The sequence below is a fragment of the Bidens hawaiensis genome, unplaced genomic scaffold (assembly GCF_021521415.1).
Source record: "Bidens hawaiensis isolate Kalapana, Puna unplaced genomic scaffold, B.hawaiensis_p1.1 tig00028250_1, whole genome shotgun sequence".
In the NCBI taxonomy this organism is placed as follows: domain Eukaryota; kingdom Viridiplantae; phylum Streptophyta; class Magnoliopsida; order Asterales; family Asteraceae; genus Bidens; species Bidens hawaiensis.
This window is the reverse complement of record NW_027494601.1, coordinates 99,976-125,491: the sequence shown is the minus strand read 5'-3', so window position 1 is coordinate 125,491 and position 25,516 is coordinate 99,976. Positions and strand designations below refer to the sequence as shown.

At 37.9% G+C, this 25,516-nt stretch overlaps 1 protein-coding gene across 1 annotated transcript in view; it reads left to right on the top strand.

The window, feature by feature from the left end:
* Positions 1 to 25,111, top strand: part of LOC143576638 (phosphoinositide phospholipase C 2-like) — a 31,910-nt gene extending 6,799 nt beyond the window's left edge. Inside the window, exons 2-9 of the mRNA XM_077060684.1 lie at positions 22,396 to 22,592; positions 22,788 to 22,923; positions 22,997 to 23,242; positions 23,427 to 23,638; positions 23,851 to 23,968; positions 24,317 to 24,469; positions 24,556 to 24,642; positions 24,731 to 25,111. Of these exons, the coding sequence (XP_076916799.1) occupies positions 22,396 to 22,592; positions 22,788 to 22,923; positions 22,997 to 23,242; positions 23,427 to 23,638; positions 23,851 to 23,968; positions 24,317 to 24,469; positions 24,556 to 24,642; positions 24,731 to 25,024 (1,443 nt within the window). The 3' untranslated portion in view covers positions 25,025 to 25,111. The remainder of the gene's footprint in view (positions 1 to 22,395; positions 22,593 to 22,787; positions 22,924 to 22,996; positions 23,243 to 23,426; positions 23,639 to 23,850; positions 23,969 to 24,316; positions 24,470 to 24,555; positions 24,643 to 24,730) is intronic.
* Positions 25,112 to 25,516: the final 405 nt, after the last annotated feature.

The following is a 25,516-nucleotide window of genomic DNA, read 5'->3' as shown; positions in this document are numbered from 1 at the left end:
ACACATTTTCTCTCCCAACCACCGATCTTTGAAAATGTTTTCATTTCAAAAACCGAAAAATTACCAACCGAATCCAAGCACCTATAAATGTATAATGTTGTCGGGTCTAAACTTAACAAACTTTGCATGAAAGACCTCTTAGTAAGCTTAAACCCGTTTTCACAAAACCTTTTAATCTAAAATTTTAAAATAAAATAAAATTTAAATTTACATTAAAATTTTATAAAAAGTACAAAGAAACACAAGATTAAAATTTAAAGCTTTACAAAAACGGTAAGACTAAAATTAAAACTAAAATAAAGTTTGAAAATAAATCGATATAAATAGAGAAAATAAAATAAGAATTAAAAATAAAGTTTAAATAAAATTAAGCTAAAATAAGATTAAAAAAATTTAAAATAAAGGTTAAAATATAATAAAATAAAATAAAATTAAAAGAAATACAAGTTAAACTAGTTTTAACATGTAAACTAAAATAAAATAAAAACTTAAGAATGAAGTAAAATTTTAAAAAAATTAAATAAGGGGAATATTAATATAATATTAATTATATTAATTAATTTACAAAAATTTATGATACTTGTTTTTGGTGAGAAAGATCACGACAATGAATCATATTGTCTATAGTGTCCTAGATCACACTTTTATTTGGATATTATTATGCCAAGAACCCAAAGTCGATTGTAGATATATTGGTCCACTTTAAACTTAACAAGTATTTTAATTTCACCGTGATATGTTAAGGTATAATTAGGCACAATACTTGTGTGGTCCCCTGCTAATCCAACATGTTACATACTCCATCATACCTCGGGCATAGTTTGTGTTCATCAGTATCACCCCGAATTGACTCCGACCCCCTAATGATTGATCAAAACATTTTGAGCTTCTATAGACTTTTTGCAAACTTTTCTTTCAAACAATATGTAAAGGTTGAACCATGGACTTACTAGCCTTGTTGACTTATGCCTTCATATAAAGTGTTTAGGACTTACTTGTTTGCCCTCACATTACGTGGTTCTAATATACCCCTTTAGTTTGATAAAATTATCAACATTTTGTTGTTGATTTTTGAATACTTTTCGAGTATTTTGCAGTTTTTCTGCTTTTTCAATAATTATTGATATTTTTTTTTAATATTTGAAGCAAAAGCAAGAAATAATTTTCATTGTGACCAATCACTAACGGGCTCGTGTATGACTGACTATTAAGATTTTTGCCTTCATAAATATGACTTAATTGGAGTCGGCAACCGCTTCATAAGAGTGTAACCACTAGCATAGGCAGATATTTAAGTTTATATCACTATGATACTTACCCATTTGTTAAGCCTATCTACACATCAAGCAATGATGTTGTTGGCTTTTGATCTACTCTTTTCATGTGCTAGAATCACCTAAAACAATTTTCTATCATTTTCCAAAGGTCGGATCAATTTCTCAAAATTTTCTGATATTTTAATATTATCCGACTCCCTCTAAACAGGAGCTCCAACTAAACGAGAAATTATACTTTTAAGGCTTTTTGAGGTTTTCTTAAATAAAATAACGAATATATAAAATATTTTTGGAAGTCAAGTGACTGAATTTTGGAAGTCAAGTGACTGAATTTTTGATTTTCTTAACAAAAGCAAAATCTTTTTGGTGAGTTAAGACTCATTTTCTCCCTCTAAAATTGTGACATATTAAAAAATATTTACAATTTTATATACAAAAAGATAAAATAAAGAAGAAGAAAAAAAATTCAAATGAAATTCAAAAAGAAGATTTAAAAATAAAACATAGTTTAAAATGAAAAGGCTTTAAAACTTAGAACAAAAGAAAAGTTAAAAAAAAAAATAAAATAAAATAGTTTTTTTTAAATATATATATATATATATATATATATATATATATATATTTAAATTAGATAAAAGTAAAAATGAAGTAAACTAAAACAAAGTAAACTGAAAGTAAACTAATTTTAAAAAAAAACTTAAGTTTGTTCAAAAGAAATCATGCTAAGTGACTCAACGAGAAACAAAAATCGGGCACGATCAAAAGCTTTGGTAAATAGGTCCGCAAAGTTGTAATCAGTTTTGACCTCTACTGTGACAAGCTTCCGGTCATAACAATCACGAATAAAATGAATTCGGATGTTAATGTGCTTTGTCTTAGAGTGCTGGACCGGGTTTTTCACAATACACACAGCTGCATCATTGTCGCACTTAATCGGGGTGTTAAAGAAATTCAAACCGTAATCCAACAGCTGATGTTGGATCCAAATGACTTGAGAACAGCAAGCGGAGGCAGCAATGTATTCCGCTTCAGCAGTGGAGGTGGACACGGTGACTTGTTTCTTGCATTGCCAAGAGATTAATCTGTCGGGCAGGAACTGACATCCGCCCGATGTTGACTTTCGATCCAGATTGCATCCCGCGTAATCACTGTCGGTGTAAGCGTGAAGTACCAAAGGTGAGTCTCTGGGATACCAAAGACCTAAGCAAGGCTTTCCTTTGAGGTACCGGAAGATACGCTTAACAGCAATTAAGTGGGACTCTGTTGGATTACTCTGATATCTGGCACACTGACAGACAGGGAACATGATGTCCGGTCTGCTGGCAGTGAGATACATCAGGGAGCCGATCGGATCTATAAAGATGTTGATCAACACGAGTTCCTGATGGATCTGGAGCAAGCACAAGTCGGGTAGCGATCAGAGTGAGAAAGGGAGATGAGTCTTTGAACCCAAATTTCTGAACGATGTCCAGAACATATTTCTCTTGATGGATCAATATACCATTATCCTTTTGTTCAACCTGAAGACCCAAGAAGAAACTCATTTCTCCCAATGAACTCATCTCAAACCGATTCTACATAACCTCGGCGAACTCTCTACACAGTTTATCAGAAGTAAAGATAATGTCATCAACATAGACTTGGATGAGGATCTAATCGTCCTTTACCTTCTTGATGAAGAGTGTTTGATCGATTACACCCCTTCTGTAGCCATTCTTAAGCAAGTGATTTGCTAATGTTGCGTACCATGCACGAGGTGCTTGGTGCAGGCCATACAGAGCTTTGTCAAGACGGTAAACATGATCAAGATGATCAGGATCCTCAAAACCTGGTGGTTGCTTCACATATATCTCATTTTTGACCTTTCCATACAAGAATGCAGTCTTTACATCCATCTAATAGACCTTGAAATTCATGTACGAGGCATAGGCTAGAAACAGACGAATTGCTTCCAACCTAGCCACCAGTGCATAAGTTTCATCATAATCAAGACCTTCACGCTGAGAGAAACCTTGAACTACCAATCTTGCCTTATTTCTTGTAATAACCCCTTTATCATCCTTCTTATTTCTAAACACCCACTTGGTACCAATCGGTTTCTTGTTCGCAGGCATCTTGACCAATCTCCAAACTTGAAGCTTCTTAAATTGTAACAATTCTTCCTGCATTGCTTCAACCCACGAGTTTTCCCTTAGGGCCATCATGTAGTCCTTTGGTTCAACCTGTGAAATAAAACAAGCAATCAAACATCTGTTAATAGTACCGGATTTGCTTCTTGTCTGGATGCCGGCAGATGGAGAACCGATGATGTTTTCAGATAGATGACTTCTGTGAATGAGTGTCTGAGGGATGTCTTCAACAATGGTCACTGGTTTGGCTTGAAGGTTTACGGTGAGACTGTTAATGGGATGAAAAATACGGGGTGCACCTTCCAGAGCATCAGCCGTTGATTGAACGGAGTCGGTTTGATCAACTCTGTTTTCTTGATTTATCGGTTCTTCCCAAAGTTCCTCACCATAAGGAACAATGATTGTGTTGATTGCAATTGAAGCAGTGTTATCGGAATCAACAGTAGCAGATTCAACATGAGTAGCTATTTCAACAGTTTCATTTGCAGAGGGAGGTGTGGCAACAAATTCCACCACACTTGGAGCTACTTGAGGATCGGCAACTGGTTCAGTCTGATGTTGGTCAACATTGTCAGCAGACTGGAAGGAATCATCTGAGTCAGAATCTGATGCATCTTCAACTACCACCATCTCAGTCGAAAAAGCAGCTTGTGAAGCAGCTTGAGGAGCATGTAGAGGTGCGGCTAGAGGAGCAGCTTGAGGAGCTACTTGTGGAACAGCTTGATTAACGACTTGATTATTGACTTGAGGAGGAGGTTGAAAAACAGGTGGTGCAGGAAATGGGGGCATGATAGACAGATCCACTTCTGACAAACTATTGACCAGTGTTTGCATCAACAAAGGGTCTTGTGATGAAGATGGAACTTGAGTACTAGCAGGATGTGGAATAGACATGAATCGAAACTGATTAAAAAGGCTGTCATAGTCAAACAACCAATCTGGTCCTGTGTGAGCGTCAGTAGGATTTTGCTCTTGCCAGTCAACATTGTAGGATTCCAGGATCAGCTTTGTTTTCTTGTTGTAGACTCGATAAGCAGTTTTGTTGGAGGCATACACTCATCGGCATTTTCAGCAAACTTAGGATCATGCTGAGCACCAGTATTGTGACATCTGCCCGATCCGACCCGACCCAGGTACCCGTTTCTCTTATCCGATCTCTTTCTGTTATGATTTAATATTTATTTATACTTATATTTTACTTTTTAATAATAATAATAATATTTTCCTTCCCGCCTCTTTCTCTCCCTCCCTTTCCGCCGTCCCGCCCTTCTGCTTAACCCTTAAGCCTTGAACCCCTCCTTTTCTCTTAACTCTGTCCTTTGTTTCTTCCCGCCTAAGGTTGTCTGCGCAGTTCCACGCGCCAGACTCCTTACAAGGAAGCCTGCGTGAAGACCATCTGTTGCTGCGACACGCGAGGCGAACTGTCCCCGCAGCGCGCTAAGGATTATGATTCTTCCCGCGGCGTGCTAAGGTTGGTTCTGTCTGCCTTCGCGCTCGCGCGCTCGATGCCTTCTCGCGTTAAACCCTGGAGTCTTTTCTTCTGTTTTATCCAGCCGTTTACTTTTGTGATGTCTTATCTTCTGAGCTTTTGACCTGACCTATCTTATGTCTGAAAAGCCACTTTTGGCGCAGCATGCGCACCAACCCCATTGGTTGACAGAAAAAGTGACTGACATTATCTTTTGAGATCTGCTTTTCCATGCTTGACCAGTACCTTTATCTGACCCTCCCATGCCTGTTTACTGTTCCCTGTCAGCTTTTCCTTTGTCCCCTGCAGCTACCATATCTTTTGATATCTTTTGCTTTTGGAATCTTTTACTTTTTGGAGATCTTTTCCCCTTTTCTAGGGATTGTGTTCCCTAGGGTTTCCCTATAAATAATAATGCTATTTTCTTAACACTACACACACAAACACTTATTATCTTCCTTGTCCTCTGCCGTCTCCTCTCTCTGCCTCCGTCTTCTCCTTTGTTCTGCCCAGACTTCCGGTAATATATAATATATATATATATATAATAATTTGTTAAAGTTGCTTATTAATAATGCTAACATATATTCAAGACTTAAAACAAATCATTAAACCAATAATATCCTTATTTATAGGTTAACTTGTGCTTGTTTAAAGTTGGTTCTTGCATTATCTTTCAACGCATCTTTATCAAGTGAGTAATCTCGTACCTAATCCCTTTTTTATTTTTTAATGTTTTGGGATGTTCATGTGTTCGTACAAACTTGAGTCTTAAACTTGTTTATGAACTTTAGTCGCGCAGTATCCCATGTGTTGAGGACGTTTACTTGGCTGTTTATTTGTATGTGTGTATCATTAACCGCTTTGTTCGGCCTATTCCGAAGTTTTCATGGATCCATTAGATGAACACGGGAGACCTATCGTTTACGGTTTTCTTTGTTTACACTTGCACAGATGTTTTCTTGTTTTTTTGTGCTCATTTGGGAGCACGGATTGAACTATGAACTATGATCTATTTAGGCTTGGTCACAATCTGATTACACCCTTGTTAAACACCATACATACACGTGTTGCGCGCAGTGATTATTGTTATCTATTATTATCTATTAAACTTGATTCCTCACCAACACGCAAGTGTTTGACGTTTTATTTTAACACATGTTCAGGTTTGCTGTAGCTACATCTGGAGCTTGTGGACACGTAGGACGTTTTTACTTTTGGACCTAGATTAAAATGTATCAAGACAAGTTATTGTTGTTCGAATATCTTGCCTTATAATATATTGATTTATGTTAATTTATGTTATCTTGTGTTTACGTTGCGCGTGCGTGAATGAATATATTTATTAAATATTGACACCCAATAGTGTCACGAGTAATGAAACAATATGTGGCGCCCCGATGTATAATCCGCCTTTGGTCGGGGTGTTACAGATTGGTATCAGAGCTCGTTGACTTTAGGATAGGTGGTTAGACGTAACGGCCTAGAATACCTAAGAGTCCATTCTCGCGCATGAGAGAAATCTCATGTTTGCGCGCTTATTGTTAATTACTCGTTATTTATAAATATGCTTGCGCAGACGCAGCGTATGGTTTTATGTTTTATTTCGCGATATTTCGATTTTTGCCGAATTTCGATTTTTATTGGTTTAACTTACATATTCGTTTGTTGGGATTGAAAATCCGAAAAGTCATGGTGATACATGAATAGTTGATTTTCAAATTCCATTTACGATTATGTTATGAGGTTGGAGACTTGAAAAGTCATGGTGATACATGAATTGTCAACCTCCAATACTCATTTTCTTGTATATTTTATATTGAGAATTGAAAAGTCATGGTGATACATGAATTGTCAACCTCCAATACTCATTTTCTTGTATATTTTATATTGAGGATTGAAAAGTCATGGTGATACATGAATCGTCAATCTCCAATACTCGTTTACTCGTTATTTTAAATTGAGAATTCGGAAAGTCATGGTGATACATGAGTTGTCGATTCTCGATTCGAATTTGTTACCTGTATTAAGTTTGCATTCAAATTCATGTTTTACTTGAAATGTTGATGGTATCTAACCCCGCGAAACCAAGCTTTATAAGATTATACTTTGCGCTAAGATATTAACAAAACTAAAACTTTTATAGAATGCCTCCGCTATCAGCTCGCCATCTTAGGAGGAAAGAAGCCGCGCGCAGACGATCGCAGCAACGTTCCCAGGAAATGGCCGCCGCAATAGCCCAAGCTTTGAGCCAAAACAATACCAACACCTCCGGTTACAACATTAAGTCCTTTAATGCGGGTAACCCTCCGAAATTCACAGGGCTTGAAGGAGCCACCGTGATGCTCCAATGGCTCGAAAAGATTGAAAACACTTTCCTCCATACCCAATGCCCTCCTGACAGACGAACCCTATATGCTTCCAGTGTCCTGGAATCTAGAGCGCTTACATGGTGGAATGGAGTAGCTCATGCGCGTGGCGCAGAAGCTGCTTCTAGCATGCTCTGGGAGGAATTTAAGGATCTCTTGATGCGAGAATTATGCCCTCCCAACGAAGTTAAGCGCCTGGAGGAAGAATTTTGGAACTTGAAACAATACAGTGGCGAAGCGCGCGAGTACGCGACGCGCTTCCATGAACTAGGTTTGCTTGTCCCTCACCTAGTTACCCCTTCCCGCCAAGCCATCGAGAAATTCCTTGGGGGTCTTCCCATGGAAATTCAAGATTCTGTATGGGCCAGGAATCCACTAACCCTCTCTGACGCCATCGAGTTGGCCGCTGTGCTCAGCGACAACCATGTCAGAGCAGGAACCCTGTTCCTGCGGGGAGCTGAGAAGACCAAACCCACCAAGACTGCCCCTGAACCAACAGAAACCAAACCAGAACCCTCAAACCATAACAACCCCAAACGTAGGCGCAGACAAGCTTACGCGCTTACCAACCCGCCTGTTGTCCAGCAACCCACCTACCAACCTTCAGTATACGCCCCTACCCCACTGTCAGCCTACCCAACTCCCCCTATAGTCCACAGCTATGCCTTAACCAATCCCGCACTCCCTGCCCCGCCAACCAAGAAACCTTACACAGGAACCCAACCCTTTTGCCCAACCTGTAGACTTCATCACCCAACCCAAACCCCGTGTCGACAATGTAACCGATGTGGCCGCGTTGGTCACTCTGCCGAGTTCTGTAGAGTCCCTCCCGTCAACCCAATCGCACAAACACCAACCTACCCGCAAAACCCTCAACCAGCATACCCTAATCCACGACCCAGGTCGTGCTTTAACTGCGGTGATCCCAGTCATTTCCGGAACGCGTGCCCGAGACTACAAGTGCAAATCACACAAGCAAATCCGGTGAACCAAATTTCCAACCAAGCGACGCGCGGACGAGCTTTTAATATAACCGCGCACCAAGCGCAAGCAAACAATGACGTAGTTAATGGTACATTTTTGCTTAACGGACATTATGCTTCCGTACTTTTTGATACTGGCGCCGATAGAAGTTTTATTTCTCGCGCTTTTGAGCAGAAGCTTGCGCGACAGCGCATTAACTTAAGCGAAAATTTTTCAGTTGAATTGGCTAATGGTGAAACTATTTTAATTAACTCCGTGATTAAGGATTGAACGCTTAACCTTAATGAAAGCGATTTTCTAATCGACCTCATCCCCATGCCCCTTGGAAGTTTCGATGTTATCATTGGTATGGACTGGCTCTCGAAGAATCGCGCCGAAGTTATTTGCCCCAAGAAGTTGATTCGCATTCCTCGAGTTAATGGTGATCTTCACATCTACGGCGAGAAACCCTCCAACGGTCTTAAGCTTATGTCCTGCGCTGAAGCCCAAAGGCTTATGCGGAAGAAGTGTATTGCATTTTTAGCCCATGTGGTTAAACCTGATGAAGGAAAGAAGAAGCTTCGCGAAATCCCTGTTGTGCGTGACTTCCCTGAAGTTTTTCCCGATGATCTTCCTGGTATCCCTCCCGCTCGTGAAGTCGAGTTTCGTGTTGATCTTGTCCCTGGTGCTTCCCCCGTAGCCAAATCTCCTTATCGTCTTGCACCCGCTGAAATGCAAGAATTGGCAAGCCAACTTCAAGAGTTGACCGCTAAAGGATTCATTCGCCCTAGTTCTTCGCCCTGGGGTGCTCCGGTGTTGTTCGTTAAAAAGAAAGATGGTTCGTTTCGCATGTGTATCGATTACCGCGAGTTGAACAAGCTCACCATTAAGAACCGGTATCCCTTACCGCGTATTGACGACCTCTTTGATCAACTCCAAGGTGCCTCTTGTTTCTCCAAGATCGATCTCCGTTCTGGTTATCATCAGTTGCGTATCCGCGATGAAGATATTCCCAAGACTGCTTTTCGAACTCGTTATGGCCACTTTGAATTCTTGGTCATGTCCTTCGGTTTAACCAACGCACCCGCCGTTTTCATGGATCTGATGAATCGGGTGTGTAGGCCTTTCTTGGACCGATTTGTGATTGTGTTTATCGATGATGTTCTGGTGTATTCTAAGACCAAGGCCGAGCATGAGCAACATCTTCGGTTGGTGTTGCAAAAGCTTAGAGCCGAGCAGCTCTTTGCCAAGCTTTCCAAGTGTGAATTTTGGTCTGATGAAGTACAGTTTCTTGGTCATGTTGTAAACCAGATGGGTATTCATGTCGACCCATCCAAGATTGAAGCAATCAAGAACTGGTTGACGCCATCTACTCCTACCGAAATCCGTTCCTTTTTGGGCTTAGCTGGTTACTACCGGCTATTTATTTCGAACTTCTCAAAGATCGCATTGCCTTTAACAGCTTTAACGCACAAAGGCAAACCGTATATTTGGGGCTCGAAGCAAGAAGAAGCCTTTCTAACGCTCAAGCGATTGTTGTGTGAAGCTCCTGTTCTTGCGCTACCTGAGGGTAATGATGATTTTGTCGTGTATTGCGATGCATCCAACTAAGGTCTCGGTTGTGTTCTTATGCAACGAGGCAAGGTTATCGCTTACGCATCAAGGCAACTCAAGGTTCATGAAAAGAATTATACAACTCACGACCTCGAACTTGGTGCAGTTGTATTTGCCTTGAAGATCTGGAGACACTACCTCTATGGTACTAAGTGTATCCTCTACACTGACCATAAAAGCCTTCAGCATATCTTTGATCAAAAGGAACTCAACATGAGACAACGCCGATGGAACGAACTCATCAGCGATTACGATTGTGAGATCCGATATCACCCTGGGAAGGCTAATGTGGTAGCCGATGCGCTCAGCCGCAAACCCTGCCAGCTTAACTGTATCTTGCCGCGCACGCAGCTTCACTTTGCGCCGATTCAGAGCAATCTTGAATCACGCATTCGCGACGCGCAGCGCGCATCCATCAGCAATGGCAACCTTCGCGCCGAGTTAGCGTGTGGCGCGGAAGCGCACTTTGTCCCTAATCTGAGTGGAATTCTCTGTTATCTCAACCGCATCTGGATTCCCTTTGATGAGAATCTTCGCTCTGTCCTACTGAGTGAAGCGCATAAATCTCGGTATTCCATTCATCCTGGCGCTGATAAGATGTACAAGGATTTGCGCATTACTTATTGGTGGCCCGGTATGAAAAAGGATATTGCTGTGTTCGTAGCTAAATGCCTGACTTGTTCTAAGGTAAAAGCTGAACACCAACGCCCATCTGGTTTGCTCGAACAACCAGAAATTCCTACGTGGAAATGGGAATGTATAGCGATGGACTTTATTACCAAGTTACCTTTGACAGCAAGCAAACATGATAGCATTTGGGTAATAGTGGATCGTTTGACTAAGTCTGCTCACTTTCTGCCCATTCGTGAAAACTACCGTGTTGAGCAACTTGCGCAGCTTTATGTCAAGGAGATTGTCTGCCGTCATGGCACTCCTTTGAGCATCATATCCGATCGCGATGGCCGTTTTATATCCCGCTTTTGGAAATCTCTCTAATCTGCGTTAGGAACTCGCTTGGACATGAGTACTGCATATCATCCTCAGACTGACGGACAGTCTGAGCGAACTATTCAAACTCTTGAGGATATGCTCCGATCTTGTGTTCTTGATTTTGGAGGTAATTGGGATTCGCACCTGCCTTTGATCGAGTTCTCTTATAATAACAGCTATCATTCCAGCATTGGTATGGCCCCATTTGAAGCACTTTACTGTCGAAAGTGTCGCTCCCCGATTTGTTGGAGCGAAGTGGGTGAAGCTCAAATCACAGGACCCGAACTAGTTCAAGAGACAACCGATAAAATCGCCAAGATCCGTGATCATCTGCTGACTGCCAGAAGCCGACAGAAGAGTTACGCAGATCGCAGGCGAAAGCCTCTCAAATTTCAAGTTGGTGATCTTGTTCTCCTCAAAGTGTCGCCCTGGAAAGGTGTTGTCCGCTTTGGGAAGAAAGGTAAGCTTGCTCCTCGTTATGTTGGTCCATTCAAGATTCTCGCGCGTGTGGGAAAAGTTTCCTACAGACTAGACCTGCCGCCCGCGCTCAGCAATGTGCATCCAACGTTCCATGTATCCAATCTCAAGAAATGTTTAGCTGACGAGAACCTTCACATACCACTTGATGAAGTTCAAGTTGAAGAATCTATGCATTTCGTTGAGAAGCCTGTTGAGATTATGGATCGCGAGGTTAAGCAAACCAAGCGCAGTCGCATCCCTATCGTGAAAGTTCGCTGGGAGTCCAAGCGCGGAGCTGAGTTTACATGGGAAAGGGAAGATCAAATGAAGATCAAGTACCCGCACCTGTTCTCTGCGCAACCTACTTCGAGATAAATTTCGGGACGAAATTTCTTAAAGTAGGGGAGACTGTGACATCTGCCCGATCCGACCCGACCCAGGTACCCGTTTCTCTTATCCGATCTCTTTCTGTTATGATTTAATATTTATTTATACTTATATTTTACTTTTTAATAATAATAATATTTTCCTTCCCGCCTCTTTCTCTCTCTCCCTTTCCGCCGTCCCGCCCTTCTGCTTAACCCTTAAGCCTTGAACCCCTCCTTTTCTCTTAACTCTGTCCTTTGTTTCTTCCCGCCTAAGGTTGTCTGCGCAGTTCCACGCGCCAGACTCCTTACAAGGAAGCCTGCGTGAAGACCATCTGTTGCTGTGACACGCGAGGCGAACTGTCCCCGCAGCGCGCTAAGGATTATGGTTCTTCCCGCGACATGCTAAGGTTGGTTCTGTCTGCCTTCGCGCTCGCAGCGCTCGATGCCTTCTCGCGTTAAACCCTGGAGTCTTTTCTTCTGTTTTATCCAGCCGTTTACTTTTGTGATGTCTTATCTTCTGAGCTTTTGACCTGACCTATCTTATGTCTGAAAAGCCACTTTTGGCGCAGCATGCGCACCAACCCCATTGGTTGACAGAAAAAGTGACTGACATTATCTTTTGAGATCTGCTTTTCCATGCTTGACCAGTACCTTTATCTGACCCTCCCATGCCTGTTTACTGTTCCCTGTCAGCTTTTCCTTTGTCCCCTGCAGCTACCATATCTTTTGATATCTTTTGCTTTTGGAATCTTTTACTTTTTGGAGATCTTTTCCCCTTTTCTAGGGATTGTGTTCCCTAGGGTTTCCCTATAAATAATAATGCTATTTTCTTAACACTACACACACAAACACTTATTATCTTCCTTGTCCTCTGCCGTCTCCTCTCTCTGCCTCCGTCTTCTCCTTTGTTCTGCCCAGACTTCCGGTAATATATAATATATATATATATAATAATTTGTTAAAGTTGCTTATTAATAATGCTAACATATATTCAAGACTTAAAACAAATCATTAAACCAATAATATCCTTATTTATAGGTTAACTTGTGCTTGTTTAAAGTTGGTTCTTGCATTATCTTTCAACGCATCTTTATCAAGTGAGTAATCTCGTACCTAATCCCTTTTTATTTTTTAATGTTTTGGGATGTTCATGTGTTCGTACAAACTTGAGTCTTAAACTTGTTTATGAACTTTAGTCGCGCAGTATCCCATGTGTTGAGGACGTTTACTTGGCTGTTTATTTGTATGTGTGTATCATTAACCGCTTTGTTCGGCCTATTCCGAAGTTTTCATGGATCCATTAGATGAACACGGGAGACCTATCGTTTACGGTTTTCTTTGTTTACACTTGCACAGATGTTTTCTTGTTTTTTTGTGCTCATTTGGGAGCACGGATTGAACTATGAACTATGATCTATTTAGGCTTGGTCACAATCTGATTACACCCTTGTTAAACACCAGACATACACGTGTTGCGCGCAGTGATTATTGTTATCTATTATTATCTATTAAACTTGATTCCTCACCAACACGCAAGTGTTTTGACGTTTTATTTTAACACATGTTCAGGTTTGCTGTAGCTACATCTGGAGCTTGTGGACACGTAGGACGTTTTTACTTTTGGACCTAGATTAAAATGTATCAAGACAAGTTATTGTTGTTCGAATATCTTGCCTTATAATATATTGATTTATGTTAATTTATGTTATCTTGTGTTTACGTTGCGCGTGCGTGAATGAATATATTTATTAAATATTGACACCCAATAGTGTCACGAGTAATGAAACAATATGTGGCGCACCGATGTATAATCCGCCTTTGGTCGGGGTGTTACAAGTATGGAGTAGGGTGCAAGGACATCCAAATGTTTTGATGTAGTTGACCAGCGGCTTTGTTTTGTAGTAAACTTCATACGGGGTCTTCGTCAGACGCTTGTTTATAATCACACGGTTTTGGATGAAGCAGGCCGTGCTGATGGCCTCACCCCAAAAGAAGAGAGGTAATTTGGAATCAGACAACATTGTTCGTGCAACTTCAATCAGTGTTCGGTTTCGTCTTTCAGCAACTCCATTTTGTTGAGGAGTGTAAGGTGCACTGAATTGGCGTTCTATTCCATTGAAACTGCATAAGTCATCTACAGATCGGTTGCAGAATTCAGTTCCGTTGTCGCTTCGTATACACTTCACCTTCTTGTCAGTTTGTCTTTCCACTAAGGTTATAAACTTGATTAAAAACTGTGCGGTTTCATCCTTATGCCCTAAAAGGAAGGTCCAGCTGAAACGAGAAAAGTCATCAGTAATCACAAGGCAATGGGCTTTTCGGCCGATTGCCATAGGAGTAATAGGACCAAACAAATCCATGTGTAACAATTGAAGAATGGAATATATGGAACTTATCGTCTTGGGTTTGTGAGGGAGCTTGTGTTGCTTGCCTTTAGAGCATGAAAGACATTTTTCAATGCAAGAGAAAGATTTAACAGGCAATCCCCTCACATGTTCCCCTTTAACCAACTTGTTTAGATTTTTAAAATTTACATGACCTAGACGACGATGCCATAGAGATGAGTCGTTCTCTGAGGCCTTAGATAATAAACAAGAGGCAGCTTTACGTGAGTAAGAGCTATTCATGTCTATAACATAAGAGTCATTGTGCCTCGGAGTACGCATCATAATCCATTCTTCTGGGACCTTAAAACCTGGTTTGAGAATCAAGCATTCATTCTCGGTGAATAGTGTGGAGTACTGTGTGTCGCAGATTTGAGAAACGCTGAGAAGACTGTGGTTCAATTGTTCCACCAAGTTGACATCTTCAAATGTCAGGACTCCATTTGACACCTTTCCTAGTTTTGAAATATTTCCACCCATATCTCCAGCAAAAGAAACGTATCCGCCATCGAACGGTTTAATGTCAAAAAGCAAGGATTCGTCTCCTGTCATGTGTCGGGTACAGCCACTATCCAAATACCATATACTATTTACAGACTTTCTTGGCTGACCCTACACATTAGCAATTTAATTAGATACAGGTTCTCGAGACTTAGTTGTCTCGGGAGGGTCAAATGTCCTTTTCTCATTGTTGTTTATGAAGTTGTGGGACGTGTCAGAATCAGAAGAACAATCTTTAGGATTCCATGCACGAGCAGGTTTCCTGTTTTTAAATGATTTTCCAGACTGTCTCCTTCTTGGTTTTAAAAGAACATCTTTAGATCTTTCAATCTTTGGATGTCTTTTCTGCTTTATTTTTGATGAATTCTCAGCCTTTTCAGTCTTTGAATTCCTTTTGCTCTCTCCTTCTTGGTTATCCAAAAAGGAGGTTTGTCATTTCTTTTATTTTTGGATCTCACGTCCATTTCACTGGCAGAACTATCAGATTGATCATTTCTATTCCTTGAGCTTGGTTTAGCTCTGGATCTGAATTGATTAAATGGATTGTTCGTTTTCCTTTTCATATCATGCCAGTTCTTGAAGTGTCTTGCAAGGTGAGAAGGGTTACCACACACAAAACACAATTTTCTTCTATCTTCCTTATAGAAAACATCAGAATGATAATACATGGGTTGTGGCGAATAAGGAAATGATTGTATGGGAACAAACAAGCTGTCAGATCTATGACCCCGATCATCCAAAACATTTGTATAGAAAGAGTTAACATAATCTTGTGTATAGTAACCATAGTAGCTATTATCAAATTGATTGTATAGTTGAGGTTGATAATATTGATTTGTGGATTGATAAAAATTGTTTCTATGAGGTGGCACATATTTACCAGATGTGCTTGCCCTTTCCTTTTCAAAACGATTTTCATTAATTTTAGTGACCTCAACTTTACAATCTTTTGACAAACAGCTGGATAGGTTAGTATTCACAGAAACCGCTTCATGCACAGTTCTATTAACAATGGTTTCATAAAAAATAGTTTCACAATCACTATCTGAAATAGAAACATCATTTTCTTTTTCAATAGAGGTGCCAACATGAACATCCTCGTCACAAACATCATTGTTCAAAATGTTTTTGGAAACAAAATTATTACAGATGGGTTTGATAATAGATGAACCAAAAAGTAAATTTTTATCTCCATAACCCGTGTTTGTTTCCATACACCCATTTTCTTCTACACAACCTGCTACAGAAGATGAATCACTTTTAGGATTAATTGAAGAATTAGCTGAATTAACAGTCTTGGGAGCAGCAGGAACAAATGTCTTTGATAAGGGTACATAACCAATACCATAGACCATTTCTTCCTCAGGAGGAGAGTTAAAATCAAAGTAAGGAAGGCTAGTATAGTTATTGTTAAACGGTGGAGGTACATCAGAACTATCATAGCCTAAACCAGTCTTTAATCTCAATTCCATTTGTGATCCAATTAGTTTGTTCAGCTTTTCAGAGGCTAACTCAAAGTTTTCTATGGCAATTTTCTTTTGAGATAACTCAATTTCTAACTTGGAAATTTTAGCATTTAGTTCATCTATATGTTTTTCATGATGTTGAGCTAAATATGTAGCTATAGCGACCTTTTCTCTAAGTTTTGCCATATCATTACCATGAGTGTTAATCCTAGTGGTATAAATCTTTGCAGCTTTCTTAAGATCATCATTCTGAACTTTAATGCTACTAATTTGTTCAAGAATTTTAGCATTGTGATTTCTATAATGAAGAACTTTGTCTACACATTCTAGAGTGCAAAGTTTGTGTACCTCAGGAATGAGCGAGGCAGGTGTAGGAATCTCATCGGAGATGCTTGAAGAGGTGCCAGCCTGATCGGTGAATGCCATCCCAGCAAAGTTCAGTGGATTCTTCAATTCTTCAAATTGATCTCCTTCCCAATCAGGTACATTTGACTCGGCATTCCTAGCGATCATTGCCTTTGAGCTCGACTCTAAGTTCCCTTTTGATGTGCTTCCATGATTGACTTTGGGAATCCTTGACTTAGAGGAGTAGTTTGGGATGATTCTCTTATCAGACTTCTGGCCACTTTCATTATCAGACATCTCAGTGATCTTTATATCTCCCACGGCCATTGGCGGATTTGTGCATTCACGTGCAAAGTGACCTGGTTCCCCACAATTGTAGCGGCGAAGCTTGTCTTTCTCAAAACCCAAATTCTTCCCATCTCTGAAGCTATTCTTCCCATATTTCTTCATAAAGTTTGTTGCCCGATGAACAGCCATGGCCATCTGGTATTTTATATCCATTTTCTTGAGATCATACTTGTTGATCTCGGGAAGATCTCATTGTTCAAATGATGGAGGAAGCAACTTTCCTTGCAGCAACTCCTCATGACTTGATAGAAAAGCATGAATCAAAGCCACAGTGGAGTCCTCAGTAGAGATTGGCTTTGAAGTAGTGTAAGTTGGAGTGCTTGAAGTAGACTTGATTCCATGAGCTTTAAGTGCTTGAGCCACAGCTTGATCAACAACTGATTGAATGGAGCTTGAACTTGAACTAGATGAATCATGAGATGAACCGGCATTCTTGAAGATTGAACTTGGATTGTGAGCAGTGGAGTTGGTTTGGCTTATGAATGCAGAACTCACACCGATTCCAGTTGTCATACCAGCCTTCGAAAGAGAACTAACATGATTACCCATTCTTAGCTTGTCATCCATTTCAAATGACTTGATGATTGAGGTCAAGTCACTAAGACTGGTAATTTGAAGGTTTATGGTTCTCTTAATAGTGATGACACTACTGCTCCATGAATAGGGAAGTGAGTTGAGCAACTTGTCATTAATCTCAATTTGATCATAATCAATTCCAGCACTGTTGATTTTAGTGATCAACGTTTCAAATCTTGAGATAAGGCTAGAAATGGTCTCTTCTTGAATGTAGTTAAACATGTTGAACTCACCTTTCAACATCCCTTTTCTACTGTTTTTCATCTCCAAATTTCCTTCAAACTTAGCAGCCAATGCATCCCAAAGGATTTTGGCAGTGGTGTGTTCTCTTAAAGTTAGGGCTATTTCATGTGAGAGACAGATAGTTAGAACACCAAAAGCCTTTTGATCTTCAGCAAGCATCCTTCGATCATCATCATCATATTTTTTCACAGCTTTAGGAACCTCACCATCAAGATTAGTGGTTACAGGAAGATGTGGGCCTTGTTCAAACGGTCTAATGAGATTGTGATCAATGATTCTGAAATAGTTTTTTAATCTCCATTTGAACTCGTCAAAGTCGTTGTCCCATTTCATCAACTTTGGGGGCTTAGATGTCGTACCAGCCATGTTTTCAAACAACATACATTGAACAACTTCAGTACTTGCCACAGTGGAATTGGGATTTGCCATTTCTTAAAATCTGCTCAAAAACTAAGTATGATATGTTCTAACGAGAAATGTATTCTAATCAAGTTTGATTAGATTACAATTTACTTAGAAAAATTTGGAAACAAGGTGATTGTAATTGAGTGGAATGAAAGAAAAATATGGCTAAGTATTGTATGCAAGTCTGAAATGAAGAAAATTTGGCTAAGTATTGTATGCGAGTTGGATTTGGCTAAGTATTGTATGCGAGTTGGATTTGGCTAAGGATTGTATGCGAGTTGGAAGATTGTATGCGAGTTGGAATGAGGCTAAGGATTGTATGCGAGTTGGAATTGTATGCGACTTGGGATGTGAATTGTATGCGAATTGTGAGAGGCTAAGGATTGAATGCGAATGTGAAGATTGTATGCGAGTTTGGGATGAAGAAAAAAATTTGGCTAGGTATTGTATGCGAGTTGGGGTATGAGAATTTGGCTAAGTATTGTATGCGAATATGGTGAAAGAGACTAAGGATTGTATGCAAGTGGGTGGATAAGTGAACATTGTATTCGAGTTTGTGGTCAACAATTTGATTACTTTGAACCAATTAAGGAATGCTACCAACTCACTACTCTCAAGCATATCCAAATGCATGCGAGACACATTCTTTGAAGCAAGTATCACATGCAACACACAAACACAAATCTTCAAGATTAACAAGCCACAAACACCAACTTTAATAACTTCAAACCATCCTCTTGAGCAAGAATACCAAAAAAAACTTAAGAACTTCAAGAACACAATTACCCGAAAACCAATTATTTTCTCCAAAATTCCGTCTTTTCACACTCAAGACCAAAATCCAAGGTTGTGACCCAAGATCTACAACTAGTAGAGCCCGAAAGCTCTGATACCAATTGTAGGTCCCGAAACCGGATCAAACAACAAAACAAACTAAGATATTAGTTGTTCTTAGATCAACCTCACAACTAGTTGGCGGAAACAACTAGTTGGACCGAGATCTCGGATCTTGTATGTAGGTAAAGGGAGCCGAAAATAAGAAGAAGGGTAAATGAGTTGAGAGAGTTTAGTTACTTAGATGAAAAATGAAAATGCAAGAGTTGTTTGGTGTATTCCATACACACACAATATATAGTGTGGTATGTTATACACCATTTCATTAATAATAAGCCCAATAGGCACCAAGTACACAAGGCCTCGGGCCCAATACATATAAACGTAAACGAACGAAAACGTAAACTAAAATGATACAAATACGAAAAACTCATTTAAACAAAACCGGGCCTTACAAAGTAAATCAGGCTACGTACTTTAACTGGATCACCGAAAGTAATGCATGGTAATATGGTATTATCATATTCACGTCGTGGATCATTTGGTTGGTTGGAAATAAGGTTTTTTTTTGCTGAGTATAGTAGAAAAAACTAAAATCTATAATTTAAAAGGGTTATGCTAAACATACTACTCTCTCCTATTTGCCATACCCCTTCACCTATATTTTCAATTCACTTGACAATTTTATTTAGACATATTACTCCAAATTAACATTTTTTCTATTTTACAGTCTCATTTAAAATATTATATCAAAAACTTTAAAGTTTCTAATTTTGTAAAAAAAAATATATATTGTCTTTAATACTAAATACAAAAATTAATAGTAAGAAAACTTAAAAATACTTTCTCTAAAAAATATAAAAAATCATTTTTTTATAAAATATTCTTAAAGAACAATAGTATAATGTATTTATAAAACGATAAAAAAATATTGTATATTTTTTCTTATCATGTGACTCTTCTCTCATACAAAATAAAATAAAATAAAACCAAGGCAATTTGAATTTCTTTAGGTTGATGTGCATGAGATTAATAGCACCTAACAACGGAACCACTTGTTGATCAAGTCATATGTTATTTCATTTTTTTATATGTTAAAAACTATTAAAACAATTTTTAATGTAAATTATCCCTATTGTTATTTAAGAAAACACTTTATAGAAAAAATTAAAGAGAAAAAAAAACTGTTTAAAGAAGTTTAAAAAAATGCTTTTCTGGTTGTTTTAAAATAATAAAAAAAAAAAGATTTATAATATATATATATAAAAACTTTCTTTAAAAAGGTAGTTAAAAAAACCTTTCTAAAACTAAACTAATGTTAATAAATACAATATAACAAAATGACAAAAGAGTAAACAAGAAGATATTAATCATATTAATGTGAAACTTAGGAGGATGTTTGTTTAGTAAAAGTATATGGGAGAGGGTATGTTTATCAACACACAATTCAAAACAATATATAATAAGTTTATTATTATTTTTTATTTATTTTAATTATAAATTGATTACATTTAAAAAAGTAATGTTTAAATCAAGATAGAATGCAATGCAAACAACCAACAAGTAGCCTCTTTTAAATTACAAAACTCACTATTTTAAAAACAAAATTGATAAATCCTAAAGTTATAACATTATTATTATTATTATGCACGAATGTTGGACTCAGAGTCTTAGCTAAGCAGCTCCGCAACACAATTTAAGGTTAAGAAATCAAATTTATTTTAAATCAAATTACCAGTATTCTCACCCTTGCAATCATTGTTTGCAATTAAAATCAAATTTATTTTATGCAACGTGATGCACACATTTTCTGTCATTTCTCCTTTAATAAGTAGTCAATTATTTAAAGTTAACTTTTTTACTTTTATTAATGTTTTGATTTATAGGTTGGTTGTGGCTCAATGGCAGAGCACTCACTTTACAAGTGAGAGGTAGGGGATCAAACCTCACTACCACCAACTTATATGGGAGATATGAGGGATGACCCTGGTTTGCCAGGGTTCGAGTCCCGATCTCACCCGGTTTTACCGGCTCCTCGCTGTCGTGCCGTTTGACGGGTGTGGGGGTCGGGTTTTATCCGGTGAATCCCTCAACAGGTGGACCGATAGGGGCTCCGTCCGTCCGGACTAGTGGCCGGCTCGGGCTACCTTTAGCCAATGGGGGCCGCGTACGGGGTACCCGGCGTTACTTAGTTGGCCGTTCAAAAAAAATAAAAATTAATGTTTTGATTTAAACTTTTAACACTAAGGCAAATATACATGCATATATTTTAAATTATTAGTAATTGTAATGCAAAAAACTGAAATTTGTACAAAACAGATTATCAACAAAATTTAGTTTTCAATGCTTTGAACACTTTGACTAGATGGACCAACTTAACCAGTAAAACTAAAAACCATCTAAATCACCGTTTTAAATTTTTAATATGAAGAACAAATGGTGTACTTTGACAGTTTTATAGAACAAGTCATAAAAACAAGCAAGGATACTTTTTTAGACAAAAGGCCAAAAAAAAAAGCCAAACGCTACTTACAGCTTCTCCTTTTATAGCTATTGTCCCACGTAATTTTTTGCTTTAGCTTCTCCTTTTATAGCTATTTGTCCCACTAAATATTTTGCTTTGGATTGTGGGATAGAATGTGGATTCTGGTTTAATTGAAAGTTATATCTTCTTAAATAAACTTACAGTTTTCCATGGCTTTATAGCCTAGTGGTATTTTGGTGGTGGGATAAGGTTTAGGGACCATAAGGTCCTGGGTTCGAATCCCACAAGGGGGTTTTCCCAAGATTTATTGGGTTTCCTCCTGAATTGGTGGTTAGACATTATTGCCTAGTGGAGATGGATATGATCGTTTGGTTTTACTGGTGACACGATGATACTCCAGTGGTCCGTGAGTGATCATAATTTGCCGTTCAAAAAAAAAAAATAAACATACAGTTATATTGTTTTCGGTATATTGGCCGTTTTCTTTCCATGTTTTTATTTTCATAATATCAAATAAATTTTTAATTGTCATTAAATTAAAAATCTAACTAAAGAAATTGTTGTTTTAGAGTACGATCCCTAACCATTTATAAATACCCCAAAAATACGTGTTCATTCCATTTCACCTTTCTATCGACTCTAGATATAGGAATAATGATATATTATCCAAGCCGCCTCAATATCTAGGTTAACGTTTAAAAATGTAAAAAAACATGTAAAAAAAATTAACTTAATAGTTTATTGTGCTCATAACATACGCATATGAATGTAAAAGTAAAAGTTCTAAAATATATATTAACCTATAAGAGAAAACACCGTTATAACGCTTTTATTTGTTCATGTTGTTCAATTCTCATGTTAATTCAATAATTCCGTGAGTGTGTGCACACGTACTTTTGAATAGATTGGATATTATTCTATTTTTGAGATTGGTCTTACAAGTAGCTGATTTTTATATTTACTTTTTTTTTGTTTAATTATTGTACTTAATTTCATTAAATCTTTTGTATATGCTTTTGAAATACATAGAAATAAAAAGTGTACAAACATTGTGCAACTAACAAACAAAAACCATCCTTCATATATATCATAGTGAATACTACAAGTAACAAATATAATCAAACATATTAATATATTCCAAGTTGATACTAACTGAATCTCCAATTAGCAGGTGACCCATGATATGGAGGCTCCGCTAGCTCATTATTTCATATACACCGGACACAACTCGTATCTCACCGGAAACCAAATAAGTAGCGATTGTAGCGTTGTACCCATCATCGAATCCCTTAAGAGAGGTGTTCGTGTCATTGAGCTCGACATGTGGCCCAACTCCACTAAAGATGATATTGATATCGTCCATGGAGGGTACGTACGCTACCTATTTGTTTCTCACAAGTTGATCTATACACATTTTACTGTATGATCAAATTTAATAGTCATATAGACGCTTGTAAATGGTGAAGTAATTAGTGTCATCAAGTCATTTTAGTTTAGTTACTTTAGATAAAGTTTCTTGGATGGTCTTTATATATTAACAATATAGTCAATATAAAAATGCAGGACATTAACAGCACCAGTCAAATTAAATAAGTGTTTGGAAGCCATCAAGACCCATGCATTTGTTGCATCTGAATATCCTGTCATTCTCACACTTGAAGATCACTTGACTCCTGATCTTCAAGCCAAAGTTGCCAAGGTGATTATATTTTACCTATATATATATAACCCGATTTGCATATTAACTTTGTAATCTTATGTTGTTTTGTTAGATGGTGACTGAAACATATGGTGATGTGTTATATTACACTGGATCAGACAGTATGATAGACTTTCCATCCCCCGAATCGCTTAAGAAACGAATAGTTGTCTCAACAAAACCACCAAAGGAATATCTCGACACCGCCAAGAGCATGAGTGAAAATGAGGGCTCGGTGAAGACGAAAACCATATCTGAAGACGATGCGTGGGGTGTAGATTTTTCGAACCCACTTGAGAAACAGACGTCCTTAGATGAGGTTGGAAAACAATATACATATTCTTATCGTATATTAATAATACTTGTATGCAAGTGTTTCGAATGGAAGATAGTTTTATAAGTACTTCTTCTACCATACTAATTAAATAGAGAAAATCATCAAAAATCATCAATTATTTGGATGTAATTGGTTTTATTATTAAACATGATGCAATTTTTGTCAGGATCATAAGGATGAAGAATTCCACTATGAAGAAGAGTCCATGAAGCATAATTTAGCACCCGAGTACAAACAATTAATCGCGATCCAAGCGAAGAAACTAAAAGGAGGAGTGAAAGACTGGTTACATGATGATCCTACAGCTGCTAAGCGGATAAGCCTCAGGGAAACGCGACTTGAAAAGGCCATTGAGAATCATGCAACAGATGTCATCAGGTTAAACAACCATTTCTTTCTAGCGCTAGGATTCGTCTGTAGCTAAAAGCACCCTATTAGAGTGATTGGTATACTACAACAAATAATATTATTACTACACTTTTATAAGTACTTAAAGTTTATAAATGTGTGTAAATAAATATATTTCATGCATATTTGCTGTAATGGTAAGTTGTCAATAATGTGTCTCAAGGTTGGTTAATGTTTTGAAGGTTTACCCAAAGGAACTTGTTGAGGGTGTTCCCGAAAGGCTCACGAGTTGACTCATCAAACTACAATCCGTTAATCGGTTGGACTCATGGAGCTCAAATGGTTGCATTTAACATGCAGGTTTGGTTCCTTCTCACTTTATTTTATTTTGAAGCAAAAGAGGGTCAAATTGAGAATCATTTTCATTAACACTAACTTCTGTTAGAAATTCTGTTAAGTCTGTGTAAAATGACTATTTCATCCTTTTACAAAACTGTTTATGTAACTTTTACAACAAATACAGAACTTGAAACTTTACAAAGCTATTATATTAGCTATTAAGAAAAGAAATAAATAAAATAGCGGCACAACCTAATACGATGTTGTCTTGTTTGAACTTTTTTAAAAAGAAATGACGAGATTTGACCCGTTACCCTACCCAGCTTGGCCTGTTTAGTATAGTTGCACTAATGTTTTCGGTTACCACAGACCCATGGGAGGTCACTATGGCTGATGCAAGGAATGTTCAGAGCCAATGGAGGCTGCGGGTACGTTAAGAAACCAGACCTGTTCCTTAAAAACGGCCCCGACGACAAGATCTTTGATCCTAAAAACACACTTCCTGTCAAAAAGACACTCAAGGTATCACAAACTTATATAGTCTTTTTAAACTTTCATTATGTAAATTCAAGTTTAATTAATTGTAGACTTAATTATATGTTTTGAAGGTGAAAGTATATATGGGTGATGGGTGGCATTTGGATTTCAAAAGAACACATTTTGACATATATTCTCCACCAGATTTCTATGTCAAGGTTCACTCTACTACTCATTTTCCAAAATAAGTTGACTTTTTTTTTATGTTTTGACTTTGAAAACTGATGAGTCAAACCTATGTTTTAGATTGGAATTGCTGGAGTTCAAGCTGATTCAGTTATGAAGAAAACAAAGATCCTACAAGATGACTGGACACCAAAATGGGAAGAAGAATTTGAGTTCCCGTTAACGGTTCCTGAGCTTGCATTGCTTCGTGTAGAGGTTCATGAATATGATATGACCGAAAAAGATGATTTTGGAGGACAAACTTGTCTTCCCGTGTTTGAATTACGGTCCGGGATTCAAGCAGTACCGCTTCATGATCAAAAGGGTGATAAATACAAGTCTGTGAAGCTGCTTATGCGTTTTGATTTTGTATAAGTTATATAAACTTATAATCATATATCTTATGTTTTGTTTTATGATATTGTGATTAATATATGTGATTGTAAATGTTGGACAATAAAAAAAATATATGTTTGTATACAGTATTATAGGAATAAAAGAGGTTTTAAAGTCAAATACTCTAAATTTCAATTCAATATTGAAGTAATCTCGTCAAATTTTCAAGATAGGTTAAGTAATTACATAAAAAATGAAGAAAAAAAAACATATAAAAATGATAACTTTAGGTGTTAAATAAGTGATGGATTGTATCTTGATTTTGAACTTTGGCATATCAAGTTTGACCTCTAAAAGTCAAAGATCATCTATTTACTTTAAAAGCAATTGGAAATGATATTTTGGGTAGTGCATTATCATTTACCATATGTTACCATCATAGACCTTGACAATGTGTACAAAAATTCTTAAATTAACTTCAAAATGTTTCAAAACTTGAAGGGACATAAAGATCCATGGGTATATTTGACT